Genomic DNA, 16,202 nt, shown 5'->3' on the forward strand with positions numbered 1-16,202 from the left:
AAATGCACATGTAATAATATGTTAATGCCTAAAGAAATGGAGAAACATTCCCATAAATTAAGAGGAAATGATGATTTAAATCAGAAACTGGTTCTCCCCATCTCTCCTACATTTCGACTTGTAGAGCTGGCATCCCCTTCATCTTTAACCTGAACTCCCGACGAACTAAAAAAGGAATCAACATGCAAATTACACAAGAACTTACGTTGCAAATTAACAAAAGAAAATTCAGAAAAATTAATCAATTCATTCCAATTCCTAGTAAGATGATAACTTTCCTAGTTCTAAGTTTCATACCATCATGATAAGTCTTCCTCCATTGCAAGTTTGCTAATCACACATTGTGGAGCTGGAGTATGCAGAGCAAGTTAAACAAACTGCTAAGCTTTGAAAATTGATATGCATCTCCTTTTCTATGTCCACAATTTAATGATGTTTTCTATTTCTGAGTGATCCTGGCTAGTTTCTCAATCTGGACACAATATAGTTACTTTCATTCAGAACTTTTAAGATATAAAATATATTATAAAATCCATATACATTTTCTATCCGGGTAATGCAAATCAAGCCAAAATCAGAAATTCAGCCCTGGGATCCAACTCCACATTGTTACCTTTTTAAAAATTTTTTAGATTACCCAATTAAGGGGCAATTTAGCGTGGCCAACCCACCTACTCTGCACATTTTTGGGTTGTGGGAGCGAAACCCACGCAGACAGGGGGAGAACGTGCAAACTCCACACGGACAGTGACCCAGAGCCGGGGTCGAACCTGGGACCTGAGTGCCGTGAGGCAGCTGTGCTAACCACTAGGCCACCGTGCTGCCCACCTTTTGATGTATTATTTTGCACCGAGCACTGGTAGTTTGTTTCCATTCCTAAAGGCACAAATATGAGCTGAGGTTCCAGCAGTTCTCTGGTGCCTAATCCAAGTCGTCATGAGTTAAGATCACTGGGAGTCATCAATACCAATCTGCCTAATCATAAATTGAAGCCAAAGCATTTTCCCACAACTGCACCTCCTACTTCAATCATATTTCTTTACTGTGTTTTATACACACTGTTATGGGCCAGGGTTCAGAGAACCACAAAGTGTATCATGGAGTTCGTTGTTTGTGATCCCGGCCAAGGGGCAGGAGGACAGACTGAAAGAGCTGCCGCTCAGGATGGTAGAGAAAGTTTTCGTTACCTGGGTATACAGGTGGCCAGGAAATGGGATGCCTTGCACAGGCTCAACCTGACCCGGTTGGTGGAGCAAATGGAAGGGGACTTTAGAAGGTGGGACATGCTCCCACTGTCACTGGCAGAGGGTGCAGACCGTGAAAATGACTGTCCTCTCCAGATTTTTGTACGTCTTTCAGCGCCTCCCCATCTTCATCCTTAAGACCTTTTTAAAGTGGGTGAATAGGATCATTACGGGCTTTGTGTAGGCGAATAAGACCCCGCAAGTAAGAAGATCGCTGTTGGAGCACAGTCTGCCGAACGTTCGCAACTACTACTGGGCGGCCAATATAGCTATGATTAGGAAGTGGGCGGTGGGGGGCGCGCGGTCCGTGGGTGCGGCTAGAGGCAGCGTCATGTACTAGTCTGGGAGCTTTGATAACGGCTCCTTTGCTGTTCTCGCCGACTCATTACTCCACAAGTCCGGTGGTGGCGGCGACACTGCGGATCTGGGGACAGTGGAGGAGGTACAAGAGGGTGGAGGGAGCGTCGGTCTGGACCCCGAAATGCAACAATCACAGGTTTGTCCCGGGTAGGATGGATGGTGGGTTCCAGAGCTGGCAGAGGGCAGGCATCAGAAGGATGGGAGATCTGTTCATAGACAGAAGCTTTCCCAGTTTGAAGGCGCTAGAGGACAAATTTAATCTGCTGCCAGGAAACACCTTTAAATATCTGCAAGTACGAGCCTTCCTGAAAAGACAGGTAGTGGCCTTTCCGATAATGCCGCCACTGAGGATACAGGACAGGGTGGTGTCCGGGACCTGTGTGGGGGAGGGGAGGGTGTCGGATATCTACCAGGAACTACAGGAGGCGGAGGAAACCCCGGTGGAAGAGCTCAAGGGCAAGTGGGAGGAGGAGCTAGCGGAGGTGTTGGAAGCGGGTCTGTGGGCACAGGTCCTGGGCAGGGTTAATTCCTCATCATGTGCCAGGCTCAGTCTAATTCAATTTAAGGTGGTCCACCGGGCACACATGACGGCAGCGAAAATGAACAAGTTTTTTGGGGTAGAAGACAGTTGTATGAGGTGCAAGGGCAGCCCTGCAAACCATGTCCACATGTTTTGGGCATTCCCGGAGCTTAGTGTGTTCTGGCAAGGGTTCGCGAGGGCAATGTCCAAGGTGCTTAACACACGGGTGGTGCCGAATCCAGAGATAGCGATCTTTGGAGTGTCAGAAGACACAGGAGTTCAGGGGGCGAAAGAGGCCGACGTCTTGGCCTTTCCCTCCCTAGTAGCCCGGAGACGGATTTTATTAATGTGGAGGGACTCGAAGCCCCCTAGTGTAGAGACTTGGGTTACCGACATCACTGGGTTTCTCAGCCTCGAGAAAAGAAAGTTTGCCTTAAGAGGGTCTACGCTAGGGTTCTCTCAGAGGTGGCAGCCGTTCGTCGACTTTCTTGGGGAAAATTAAAATGTCAGCAGCAACAATCCGTGTTGGGTGGGGGGTCGAGTGCTTCATTGGGATGGTGTGGGAAGACTGGGTCGCTTGGGGTAATGTCTATTTAATTGTTATTGTATATTCTCTTTTTGCACTATGTTAATGTTCACTCTAGTTTGTTTTATTATTATGGTTACTCCTGTTTTATTATGAAAAATTCTGCAAAACCTTAATAAAAATACTTTTTTTTTTAAATGTACCATGGAGTTCACCTGACCCACAACTTTTAATAGATTGTGGTATGGGGAGCAACGGCCCACTCTACAGGTGTGGTACAGTAGAAATGGAAAAGTATTTTTTAAAGCAAAACAATGTTTATTCTATGAACTCAAGTTAACCTTTTTAAAACATACAGTGAATATCTTAGCAACCATCAATTCAAATACAATTCCCAAAAATACAACACTAAGTAACCCTTAATAACTTCCCAAGCAACATCCAGAAGGCAAAAGAAACACCTTTTATCAGAAGCACATCGGGTTAAAGTCACTACAGTTATTAGTTTTAAATCACCAGGATCGATTTACAGTCTTTAGATTAGAGAGAGAGACTCTAATACACTTTCTGGCTGTGACTGCAGCTATCTTGCTCTGAAAACGAAACTAAAACACACCCTGCAGCAAACAGCCTAAAACAAAAGTAAAAAGCCGACAGACAGCCCAGCTCCATCCACTCTGACATCACTGCAGTAATAAACACCCATTTCTTAAAGGCACTCTCACTACAGATATTTATATACACACTCATTTATAAACACCCGTTTCTTAAAGGTACTCTCACATGACAACACTCAAGCCTCCAAGCTGATTAACTGATATCTGTTTTTTTTTATCATCCAAATGGAATCAGATTTATTTACTTCTTTGTTAGTTAAACTAATTCTAAGCAAGAATCAAATTCAAACCAAACAGACAAGATAATTGAATTCCCGATTCCTTTAAAGTTGTTAGCTTGGCATTCATCTAATTATTTTAGTACTGTGGTCAACTTAATTACATCATTTTAAAAACAGAGGAAATACAAAAACATGAACCAGCACATCAAACTACTCCTTGATTAATTGCAAAAGATTGTATAATTGTATAACCTACTTAACAGCAGAATGTGTTTCAGGGTCCTGGAAAACACGATTAATGAAATGTACTATTTTTAAGTAGTCAGCTAGTTAGTTAAATTATATGTCAATGTTTAAAGTGCAAAATGTTTATCGATGTATTATACCAGTTCACAATATTTACAAGTTCAAAAGGGACTCAAAGAAAGGAAGTGACTCATTAAGATTGGCATATTGTCTAAGTGCTGAAGTATATGCAGTCATTTAGCAGAATAGGCACACCCACCAGCTCCACCCAAAGTTTACATTATACTTCATTGGAAGTTGTCCAAAGTACTCTCCAAGGTGCTTTCAATGATCATAATTTCACTACTTTCTAAATCATTGTTCATCCCTTTTCTCAGCAAGGAAAGCTTAATATCCAGCACACAATTACGTGTGAATGAATGCTTGCAAAAAAATATTGCCAGCTCCAAATCTCTCAGCTGAGACACAACGCACTGACAAACAAAGCTACTCTCTTCCTTCATTCAGAATTTGCAGCAAGACCACCTCAAGAGTAGAAGGTATTTACCATATCAGAGTTGAGGGGTATGAGCGGCCTCACCCATCTCCATCGCTGGAATCACCTCCAGCAACCCAAGATACCTGCAAGCCCCAAGACACTGATCTCCGTGCAAATGGCCTGGAAAGTTGCAATTTCCAAAGGGCAATTTCCCTGCTCCCAGACCCTCTGAGAACTTTTCCAACTCTGAGTTTAGGGTTGGAGACTTTGGACGGTTCCGCAGTATTCACCTGGATTGTTGCCCAGGAAATATTAAAACCCAGATAGATTAAAACACAGTCCTGTGTAACTACAGAACCAACCTCCCCAATCATTCACACTGACCCTCCCAACTTCCCCTCCAACCCCCTCTCACTACCTCCTTAATCCCCGACCCAAACAATGACCCCACTTTGACACCCAAATATACTCCATCCCTTCTTCTGTCAAGGCTCATTGTTATTTCTTTTTATTATACTCCTGTGCCTCAAGGCATCTCTGAGGTTTATGTCGAACTGTCCTATTGACATACCAAAAGGGAATGGCTAACACTGGGAAAAAAAACTGATACAATCCAGGACATTCCTGACATGAACTTCAGAAAATTGCCATTCATCAATTGCACAATAAGCCACTTAAAATATTCTCTGTAGGATACTACTTAATCCCATTCATGGAGGAATTCACTTGTACCTATCACTCCTGAACTATAGTCTTCTAACATCAGAAACTGACTTTACAATTATCAAACAGCGAGCAGTTAAACCTTATGTTTCAGGTGTCATAGGCAAATCAGCCCGACAGTTAATGCAACAATCCCACATGATAATCACTCTAAGTCCATGAGTCTGTGGTCTGTATTTACCCAGGTATAATAGGCCAAATCCACCCTTCCCGATTGGCTTCCCAATTTTCCATTGCTTTTTCGCAGTGTCAGTCAGCACTTCTCCTGGTTTAAGTTCCTCTGCCATCTTTCTCTTAGGTGGAGCTCTTGTTTTGACAGCTGCACGACGTTTGGGAGGCATCTAAAATTTAAAAAACATATCTTGTGAAATAAAGAATAACTTAAATTTAGGGGAATAATCAATACAATGTCATTTCCTTACAGCAGAAGTGGAGATGCTGAGAGTTGCCACAAGAAATCCTCAAGCGGCAAGTTTGTCAGTAATACTTCAAGAAATTCTAATACAAAGGGTTTTCTGTATACTCAATCAGAAACCATTTCTAGGCCAAGAGGCAATTTGCTCCCAGGCACATCCCCAAGACAGACATGTTGATTACGAACAGATAGCACATGGGCATCTCAGAACATGTTGATTTGCTAGTTACACCTCCAGCCTGTGAGTTGTTACTGTCCATCACTTCCTAATTGGGGAATGAAACAAAACCAAATACATTCTTTAAGGATTTGTAAATAAGCGCTATACCCAATGGAATATGGCATAAGAGAAGTTGGCATTTATACAGTCCCTTTCTCAGCCACAGGACATTCCAAAGTGCTTCACAACCAACATATTACTTCTCCAGTGTGATGACGGTCGAATGTCAGCAGTATGGCAACCAATTTTCATGCAGCGAGGTCCCACAAAAAGAACTGAGCAGCTAAACTGTTGCATTTCCCTACGAGACCCAATGTTCTTACCCACTGAATTGATTTCTTGACATCCCACTCCTCCTTGTAGTCTCCTCCCCACCTCCACCACGACTCTTCCCACACCTCTGCCACCAACAACTTCCAGTTTCTGGGTCCTAACCACCTTCTTTCCACCATGGAGGTAAAATCACTCTGCATTTCCATTCCCCATCAGTACAACCCAAGGATTTGCTGTTTCTTCCTTGAACTGAGGCTCAGTCAGTCTCCATTCACCGCCATTGTTCTTCTATGCCTGGTTGAACATTTACCATTGTTCTCGTATGCCTAGTTGAACTTGTTCTTGTTCTCATATTAAATAGCTTCTATTACTCCACTCATTTCCTCCACATAAAAGCTGTTACTATGGGAACCCATTTGGGTCCTACCTGTGCCTGCTTTTTCATGAGATACGGAGAACATTTTGAGCTCCAATCCTCCTCAGCTCTCCTTCCCCACTTTAATGAACGCTTCAATGTTAGTTAGCTTTTGCATTGAACTGGAAAATGAATTGCATTGTTCCAATTTCCACCTTCCGTTCATCTTTATATCATCCATCTTTGACCGTCACTCTACTTCCTCAACTTCTCAGGGTGAGCAGAACTGTGGACATTGAGACAAACATGGTGAGGGAGCAATCAACAGTAGTTTGGTGAATCCTGTTGAGCTGTGGACAGGCTATAACAGCCACTGTAAGCCCAAATGACTCACACCTGCATTCTGAAAGGACACTATTCTAATCTCCTAGATTCTGCGTCACATTTGTTCAGTTGCTGGCATCTTCCATATAAGTGCCCCCAATATATTAACCTTTTCGCTCAACCGAGGATTCCACCAAACTCCAGTTGACGACTCCCTCAACCATGTTTGTTTCAATGCCCACAGTTCTGCTCTCACCCTTCCCTCTCCCAGAATCACAAAAGGGTCTGTGTTGCCCTTACTTGCAATCTACATTCAGATTATCTTCTGCCATTTCTTTCACACCAAGCTGACACACCCCTTGCCTTTCAGCATTACGAATGGCTGTTTCGCTCTCCAATACCCTGGCCCACTTTGCAATCTATACAACAGCCCTTCCCCTCCAATGCAAGCCCAGGAGGAGCAACATCAACCATCTGCCTCCTCCCGTCCCAACATCCAGGACCCAGAACACTTTTCAGGTGAAACAGCGATTTACTTCTACTTTCCATTTGAGTATTGCTGAAAGAGACATCTTTTGTTGAAGCTTTTCATCTTGCATTCATCAGGACAATTCGCAAGAATATCAACCAACTGCCAAGCATTGTTTGAAATTTAAACCAGACAGCTTGGCTGATTGGTCAAGGCATTGCCCTGAGGAATGAACCAGCAGATGGCGGGCATTTATTTTGTTTAGCTGAAACAGACATAACATGAAATTTCAAACAATGCTAGACAGTAACTCAGTCACCATTAACTGGTGCATGCTCCATGGTAACCCACTTGCCAACCAATCAACACTCTCTTCAACGAGTGATTGGCTCATTGGTCTAGGGGTATGATTCTCATTTACGGGTTTCCATTCCTATAAAATGCGAGATGTCCCGGGTTCAAAGCCCGGACAATCCCTGCAAAGCACATTTTATCTGTCTCTGTGGCACAATGGGTTAGCGCATTCGTTTGTTAACTGAAAGGTTGGTGGTTCGAGACCACCGAGGGACGGTGTTTTCTCTTAGGTTTTGCAGTGGCATGGTAGCACAGTGGTTAGCACTCTTGAATCACAGCTCCAGGTTGCGAGGTTCGATTTCTGGCTTGGGTCACTGTCTGTGTGGACTCTACATGTTCTCCCCGTGCCTGCGTGGGTTTCTTTTGGGTGCTCCGGTTTCTTCCCACAAGTCCCGAAAGACGCGCTGTTAGGTCATTTGGACATTCTGAGTTCTCCCTGTGCACCTGAACAGGCGCTGGAGTGTGGTAGCGAGGGGCCTTTCACGGTAACTTTATTGCAGTGTTAATGTAAGCCTCCTTGTGACAATTTTAAAGATTATAGATTATCTTCTCATTAAGTTGAAATTTGTCGTTTCCCCTGACATTGGTGTTCTTGCAAGCTGCCTTGATGGGTGCAAGACAAAAGCTGAGACAAAAAATCTCTCTTCCCCCCCCCCCCCCCCCCATCCACAACAATCGTCAAGTTACATACAACCAAATGACTATACTTTCAATTCAGAATAGTTTTTGTTGCTCAGAATGCCTTTTCTTTCACGTTGAGAAGAGCAAACACCGATTGAGTCCACTTTGCAGAAAACCTCGGTTTAAAGAAGTACAGCACAGCAACAGGCCCTTTGGCCCTCCAAGCCTGTACCGGCCATGCTGCCCATCTAACCCAAAACCTTTTACACTTCCGCAGTCCGTATTCCCCTATTTCCATCGTATTCATGTATTTGTCAAGATGCCCCTTAAACGTTGCCATCATACCTGCTTCCAACACCTCCTCCGGCAGCGAGTTCCAGGCACCCACTACACTCTGTGTAAAAAAAAAACTTCTCTTGCACATCTTCTCTAAACTTTGCCTCTCACACCTTAAACCTATACCCCCTAGTAATTAACTCTTCCACCCTGGGAAAAAGCTTTTAACAATCCACTCTATCCATGCTCTCATAATTTTGTAGACTTCTATCAGTTCGCCCCTCAATTTCCACCGTTCCAGTGAGAACAAATTAATTAAACAGGCAGAGTTCTGACGGTACTATTTTTTCATCTGCTCCTTTTTTCCCCCCTTTACAGACATTGCTGGTGTGACAGGTTCACCATATTGTGGCTAACAATCAAGCTGTGACCTCTGAACAGTTTCACTCTTTCCCTTGGCTACGTTTTTATCCGTCACATTTTCCTAGCCATTATTTGTTTTTAGTCTAAGCGTAACACCAAGCTTCCTTTTTGTCACTTTAAATTAATCGCTGATCGGTCTTCATCCTGCTGCACCGTTCCAATGAAAGTTCAAGGAAGACAGCCTCATCTTTTGACTGTATCCTCTGCTCCCATTTTATCAGACAACAGCTCTTGGGAATGATTTTACTAAATCCCATTTACACTTATTCTCAACACATCTTTTGATTGCCATTTGCCAGTTACTATCTCCTTTTGCCTCGCACCATCATCACTTTCATAATTTAATCTCCTCTGGTATCCACAATTTCGCAGACCTTCTCTTTGGTATTTCTCCCTCCTTTTCTTACTTCCACAAAACCCACCTCAAACATTTTCCAGTTCTTACGAAAAGTCATCAACTGAAAATTCTAGCTCCGTTCCTCACTCAGATGTAACCTACCATGAGTATTTCCAACATTTCCAAATTTTATTTCAGGTTTCCAGCATATTTTACTTTTGCAACCTCTTGCGGCGTATTGGTTGATCAGTGTCAATGTCAAATGCCAACCTGCAATCTAGTGTCCCTTCCCTAACTACAATCGCCCCAAAGTGGTCCAATATACTAATCAAGTATGATTGGCATTGCAAAATCAACGGTGATATTCTAGGCTTAGCTCATGCACCCAAGTTAATTACTTACATTGTTCCTCAAAATTTTCAAACAATTTCCTAATAGCAAATGCAACGCTCACAGGTCTAAAATTTTAATGATGCCCAAGTGAAGATTTTGTGAAAATTGGAGTCACTTTCATAATTTTACGATCCACTGGGATTTGGTCAGGTGCAGTAAATTTAGAAATCTATTGGAAAGATGACTCTCAATCATTTGTGGCAAATTATTCATAACAACAGATTTAAAATAGTCAGAAGCAACCACCTATAGCATCACAATCTCCCCAATATGTCCTCTTCTATGATTTTAAAGTATTTCAATCTACATTCACATGTACACTGCATCTCCAATTGCGGCATTTCTCACATTTTCATGAACACTTGAAAATAACCATTGTGTCCTTCACCTTTATTCTTAGATGTGGTAAGACTTCTTACTTTATTCTTAGACACCACTTCCCAGCTGACATATTTCCGTGCACAGTAAGAAGTCTTACACCAGGTTAAAGTCCCACAGGTTTGTTTCAAATCACTAGCTTTCGGAGCACTGCTTCTTCCTCAGATGAATGCTCACCATTACTCTAATCTTACTCCCCTGCTCATCATCACTTTGATATCCCTCCCTTGCTCACAATCACTCTAATATCACTCCCCTGCTCACCATCACTCTAATATCACTCCCCTGCTCACCATCACTCTAATATCACTCCCCTGCTCACCATCACTCTAATATCACTCCCCTGCTCACTATCACTCTGATATCGCTCCCTTGCTCACAATCATTCTGATATTCCTCCCCTTCTCAAATATTCTGATATCGATCACCATCACTCTGATATCACTCCCTTGCTCACAATCATTCTGATATCACTCCATTGCTCACATTCCGTGCACCACCACATCTAAACACTATTCAACATTATTTCCCTTTCTTCATGATTTATTTTTCTGGCCCTAATCAGTTCCTTAGCATTCCTCAGCAAATGGTCATCATCTCCCTATGATATTCCTTTCTTGAACATTGAAAACATTTTATATGCATTCTGTTCCCAAAATGGCATTCAAAGAGTTTGTTAGTAAGCCAGACTAGCCTTAGTCTTCTATTCTATCCCTGACCCATTTCAGTGATAAATTCCTTTTGGATGTTATGACGTTTCCTTCAAAACTATTCAACTTTCCTTCAATAACATATTCTTCAAGTATCTCTTCCCATTTTATCATGCCCATGCATTACCGTACACCTTTAATACGTTTTTTTTTAAAAGTTAGCTTCTTATTCCCTCTAAACAATCTTGCCTTTTTGTTAGACGATTGCGGGTTCAGGTCACACTCCAGAGACTTAAACTGATAACGTGGCGTTTCTAGGCGGTGCTGTCTTTTGAAGGTGTTAAATCGACCCCGTCTTCCCTTTCAGATGAATGTATAAGATGCCAAGGCACTATTCAAAGAGTAGGAAGGGTTATTTTGGTGTCCGACACAACATTCATCCCTCAAATGATAACAAAGCAAATGGTCTGGTCACTTATTACATTGCTGTTCATTAAATCTTGTTGTGTGTGAATTGACTATAGAACATAGAAAAATACAGCACAGAACAGGCCCTTCGGCCCACGATGTTGTGCCGAACTTTTGTCCTAGATTAAGAACAAATTAATCTACACTCCATCATTCTACCGTAATCCATGTACCTATCCAATAGCCGCTTGAAGGTCCCTAATGTTTCCGACTCAACTACTTCCACAGGCAGTGCATTCCATGCCCCCACTCTCTCGGTAAAGAACCTACCTCTGACATGCCCCTATATCTTCCACCATTCACCTTAAATTTATGTACCCGTGTACTGGTTTGTTCCACCCGGGGAAAAAGTCTCTGACTGTCGACTCTATCTATTCCCCTGATCATCTTATAAACCTCTATAAAGCCACCCCTCATCCTTCTCCGTTCTAATGAGAAAAGGCCTTGCACCCTCAACCTTTCCTCGTAAGACCTACTCTCCATTCCAGGCAACATCCTGGTATCTCCTTTGCACCTTTCCCAAAGCTTCCACATCCTTCCTAAAATGAAGCGACCAGAACTGCACACAGTACTCCAAATGTATGATGTTTCATACAGGCCAATGATCACAAGATTCTAAAAACTAAGAGTTGGCCATTAGACCCATTGAGCCTGTTCGGTCATTCAATATCATGGCTGATCGGATTATAGCCGTAACTCCATTTTCCTGCCTGGACCCCCTACTCATGCCTCCCTTGTCAATCGAAAATCTCAAATATATTCAATAACTCACCCTTAGCTGCTTGATGGGAAAGAGAATTCTAAAGAGCCTCTAAGATAAATTCTCGCCTCCGACAAGTATGCATAGAACATAGAACAGTACAGCACAGAACAGGCCCTTCGGCCCTCGATGTTGTGCCGAACAATGATCACCCCACTTAAACCCACGTAACCCGTATACCCGTAACCCAACAATACCCCCATTAACCTTACACTACGGGCAATTTAGCATGACCAATCCACCTAACCCGCACATCTTTGGGCTGTGGGAGGAAACCGGAGCACCCGGAGGAAACCCACGCGCACACGGGGAGGACGTGCAGACTCCACACAGACAGTGACCCAGCCGGGAATCGAACCTGGGACCCTGGAGCTGTGAAGCATTGATGCTAACCACCATGCTACCGTGAGGCCCCTATGCGAGACACCTTTGTGTCCCCTCGTTCGAGGTTCCCCCAAGACAGGAAAGACACCCCCCCCCCTCCCCCCACACCCTCATTCTAGGTTCCCCATGAGAAGAAAGATTCCCCCCAACCCCCTCGTTCTAGTCCCCTAAGGGGGAAAGATCACCCCCACAGCAAATACCCTGTCAAGCCGCCTCACTCCATTTAAATCATTCTCTATTCCCATTCTTCCTGCCAAAGTGGACAACCTCATATTTTCCTACATTATATTCCATCTGCCAAATTTTTGCCAACTCACTTAACCCATCTACATTCCTTTGCAGACTCCTTTGTATGCCCTCACAATTTGCTTTTCTATCTATCTACGTATCATCAGCAAATTTGTATTCACAATAATTTGCCACAATAATGTTACCTTGTCCAAGTCATCAAGATAGAGCAGTAATAGATGCCCTGACACTAATTGCTGCAGCTCTCCATTCGTGAACCGCCAACTGAAAAGTATCCATTTATCCCAATTCTCCGCTTCCCATTAGTTTGTCAATGATCCTCTATTCATGAGAATATACCACCCATAAATTCATGAAGGCCCACCTTCCCAACTTTGCCCCTCGCCCAAGGTGCTATGATCCTCAGGTTAAATCACCACCAGTCAGCTCTCCTCTCTCCCCCCCCCCCCCCCCCCCCCCCCCCCCCAGGGGAAAGCAGCCTATGGTCAGCTGGGACTATAGCAAATTTACTTTAAAACTTTGATCTCTTATCTTCTGCAGTAACATTTGATCTGGCACTTTATTGAATGGCTGTTGGAAATGCAAAAGCACTACATCTACTGGATCCCTTTTATCCACCCCGCCTTCTATATCTTCCAAGAACTCTAATAGATTTGTCAAACATGACTACACTTAAAAAGTAATTCTTTGGACGTTGAAAAGCATATTATAAGCTCAAAATGTATTCCTTATTTTTTTGTCTAACCTGAATATCTGTACATTTTATTTACTAAATGTTCCTTCACGCTTACTGTCTGTAGTATTGCTCCTAGGTATCAGCGAGGACTCTGTGGCAGAGCTCTCACCTCAAGTCAGAATGTTCAACCTACTGTCTGTAATATTATCCCTAGGTGTCAGCGATGACTCAATGGCAGAGCTCTCTCACCTCAAGATTCAAAATGTTAGAAACCTGCATACAAAATCCATGGTGCTTCGCCACTGCAGCATCAGAAGTGCTGTTTTTTGGATGAGGTATTAAAGCCATGCCCCATCTGCCCTCTCAGGTGGATGGAAAAGATTATATGACGCCATCTTGAAAAGCAGGGAGATATCCCCAGAATCCTGCCTGCTATTCTATTTTCAGCACTGGCCGTTATTCCGGAAACGAAAATCACCACAAAAAATGTGGCCTTAATCATATGGTTGTTTATGGGGCCTCTTGTGTACACACATTCACTATCATGTTCCATATAGCACACTTGTGACTACACTTCACAATCATATTATAGGGTGTATCTCAGCCAGGGATTGTGGAAGGTGCTAACAAAATGCAAATCTTTTTGCTTTTCCTTCCCACCATCTTAACTTTGGGAGACTTTACATAAGAACATGGCCTTCTGGGCCTCATGGTAGCATGGTGGTTAGCATCAATGCTTCACAGCTCCAGGGTCCCAGGTTCGATTCCCGGCTGGGTCACTGTCTGTGTGGAGTCTGCACGTCCTCCCCGTGTGTGCGTGGGTTTCCTCCGGGTGCTCTTGTTTCCTCCCACAGTCCAAAGATGTGCGGGTTAGGTGGACTGGCCATGCTAAATTGCCCGTAGTGTAAGATTAATGGGGGTATTGTTGGGTTACGGGTTACGTGGGTTTAAGTAGGGTGATCATTGCTCGGCACAACATCGAGGGCCGAAGGGCCTGTTCTGTGCTGTACTGTTCTATGTTCTAACATAAGAACTAGGAGCAGGAGTAGGCCATCTGGCCCCTCGAGCCTGCTCCGCCATTCAATTAGATCATGGCTGATCTTTTGTGGACTCAGCTCCACTTTCCGGCCCGAACACCATAACCCTTAATCCCTTTATTCTTCAAAAAACTATCTATCTTTACCTTAAAAACATGTAATGAAGGAGCCTCAACTGCTTCACTGGGCAAGGAATTCCATAGATTCACAACCCTTTGGGTGAAGAAGTTCCTCCTAAACTCAGTCCTAAATCTACTTCCCCTTATTTTGAGGCTATGTCCCCTAGTTCTGCTGTCACCCGCCAGTGGAAACAACCTGCCCGCATCTATCCTATCTATTCCCTTCATAATTTTAAATGTTTCTATAAGATCCCCCCTCATCCTTCTAAATTCCAACGAGTACAGTCCCAGTCTACTCAACCTCTCCTCATAATCCAACCCCTTCAGCTCTGGGATTAACCTAGTGAATCTCCTCTGCACACCCTCCAGCGCCAGTACGTCCTTTCTCAAGTAAGGAGACCAAAACTGAACACAATACTCCAGGTGTGGCCGCACTAACACCTTATACAATTGCAACATAACCTCCCTAGTCTTAAACTCCATCCCTCTAGCAATGAAGGACAAAATTCCATTTGCCTTCTTAATCACCTGTTGCACTTGTAAACCAACCTTCTGTGACTCATGCACTAGCACACCCAAGTCTCTCTGAACAGCGGCATGCTTTAATATTTTATCGTTTAAATAATAATCCCGTTTGCTGTTATTCCTACCAAAATGGATAACCTCACATTTGTCAACATTGTGTTCCATCTGCCAGACCCTAGCCCCATTCACTTAACCTATCCAAATCCCTCTGCAGACTTCCAGTATTCTCTGCACTTTTTGCTTTACCACTTATCTTAGTGTCATCTGCAAACTTGGACACATTGCCCTTGGTCCCCAACTCCAAATCATCTATGTAAATTGTGAACAATTGTGGGCCCAACACGGATCCCTGAGGGACACCACTAGCTACTGATTGCCAACCAGAGAAACACCCATTTATCCCAACTCTTTGCTTTCTATTAATTAACCAATCCTCTATCCATGCTACTACTTTACCCTTAATGCCATGCATCTTTATCTTATGCAGCAACCTTTTGTGTGGCACCTTGTCAAAGGCTTTCTGGAAATCCAGATATACCACATCCATCGGCTCCCCGTTATCTACTGAACTGGTAATGTCCTCAAAAAATTCTACTAAATTAGTTAGGCATAACCTGCCCTTTACGAACCCATGCTGCGTCTGCCCAATGGGACAATTTCTATCCAGATGCCTCGCAATTTCTTCCTTGATGATAGATTCCAGAATCTTCCCTACTACCGAAGTTAAGCTCACTGGCCTATAATTTCCTGCTTTCTGCCTACCTCCTTTTTTAAACAGTGGCGTCACGTTTGCTAATTTCCAATCCACCGGGACCACCCCAGAGTCTAGTGAATTTCGGTAAATTATCACTAGTGCATCTGCAATTTCCCTAGCCATCTCTTTTAGCACTCTGGGATGCATTCCATCAGGGCCAGGAGACTTGTCTACCTTTAGCCCCATTAGCTTGCCCATCACTCCCTCCTTAGTGATAACAATCCTCTCAAGGTCCTCACCTGTCATAGCCTCATTTCTATCAGTCGCTGGCATGTTATTTGTGTCTTCCACTGTGAAGACCGACCCAAAAAACCTGTTCAGTCCTCAGCCATTTCCTCATTTCCCATTATTAAAACTCCCTTCTCATCCTCTAAAGGACCAATATTTACCTTAGTCACTCTTTTTTGTCTTATATATTTGTAAAAACTTTTACTGTCTGTTTTTATATTCTGAGCAAATTTACTCTCATATTCTATCTTACTCTTCTTTATAGCTTTTTTAGTAGCTTTCTGTTGCCCCCTAAAGATTTCCCAGTCCTCTAATATCCCAGCACTCTCTGCCACTTTATATGCCTTTTCCTTCAATTTGATACTCTCCCTTATTTCCTTAGATATCCACGGTCGATTTTCCCTCTTTCTTCCGTCCTTCCTTTTTGTTGGTATAAACCTTTGCTGAGCACTGTGAAAAATCGCTTGGAAGGTTCTCCACTGTTCCTCAACTGTTCCACCATAAAGTCTTAGCTCCCAGTCTACCTTAGCTAGTTCTTCTCTCATCCCCTTGTAATCTCCTTTGTTTAAACACAAAACA

General features: G+C 43.3%; 1 protein-coding gene across 4 annotated transcripts in view; it reads right to left on the reverse strand.

Moving 5' to 3' along the window:
- vrk1 (VRK serine/threonine kinase 1) overlaps nt 1-16,202 on the reverse strand; it is a 93,288-nt gene that overhangs the window by 62,409 nt on the left and 14,677 nt on the right. For 2 of the 4 annotated variants that reach the window (XM_038774686.1, XM_038774684.1), the window contains exons 2-3: nt 10,673-10,814; nt 5,117-5,276 (exon numbers count right to left, since the gene is read on the reverse strand). In XM_038774686.1, coding sequence (XP_038630614.1) covers nt 5,117-5,276 — 160 coding nt within the window. In that variant the 5' untranslated portion in view covers nt 10,673-10,814. Of the gene's footprint in view, nt 1-5,116; nt 5,277-10,672; nt 10,815-16,202 lie in introns of those variants that run through there. The other 2 variants (XM_038774693.1, XM_038774699.1) reach the window with 1 other exon arrangement.

This window comes from Scyliorhinus canicula, chromosome 2 (genome assembly GCF_902713615.1).
Source record: "Scyliorhinus canicula chromosome 2, sScyCan1.1, whole genome shotgun sequence".
Classification (NCBI taxonomy): domain Eukaryota; kingdom Metazoa; phylum Chordata; class Chondrichthyes; order Carcharhiniformes; family Scyliorhinidae; genus Scyliorhinus; species Scyliorhinus canicula.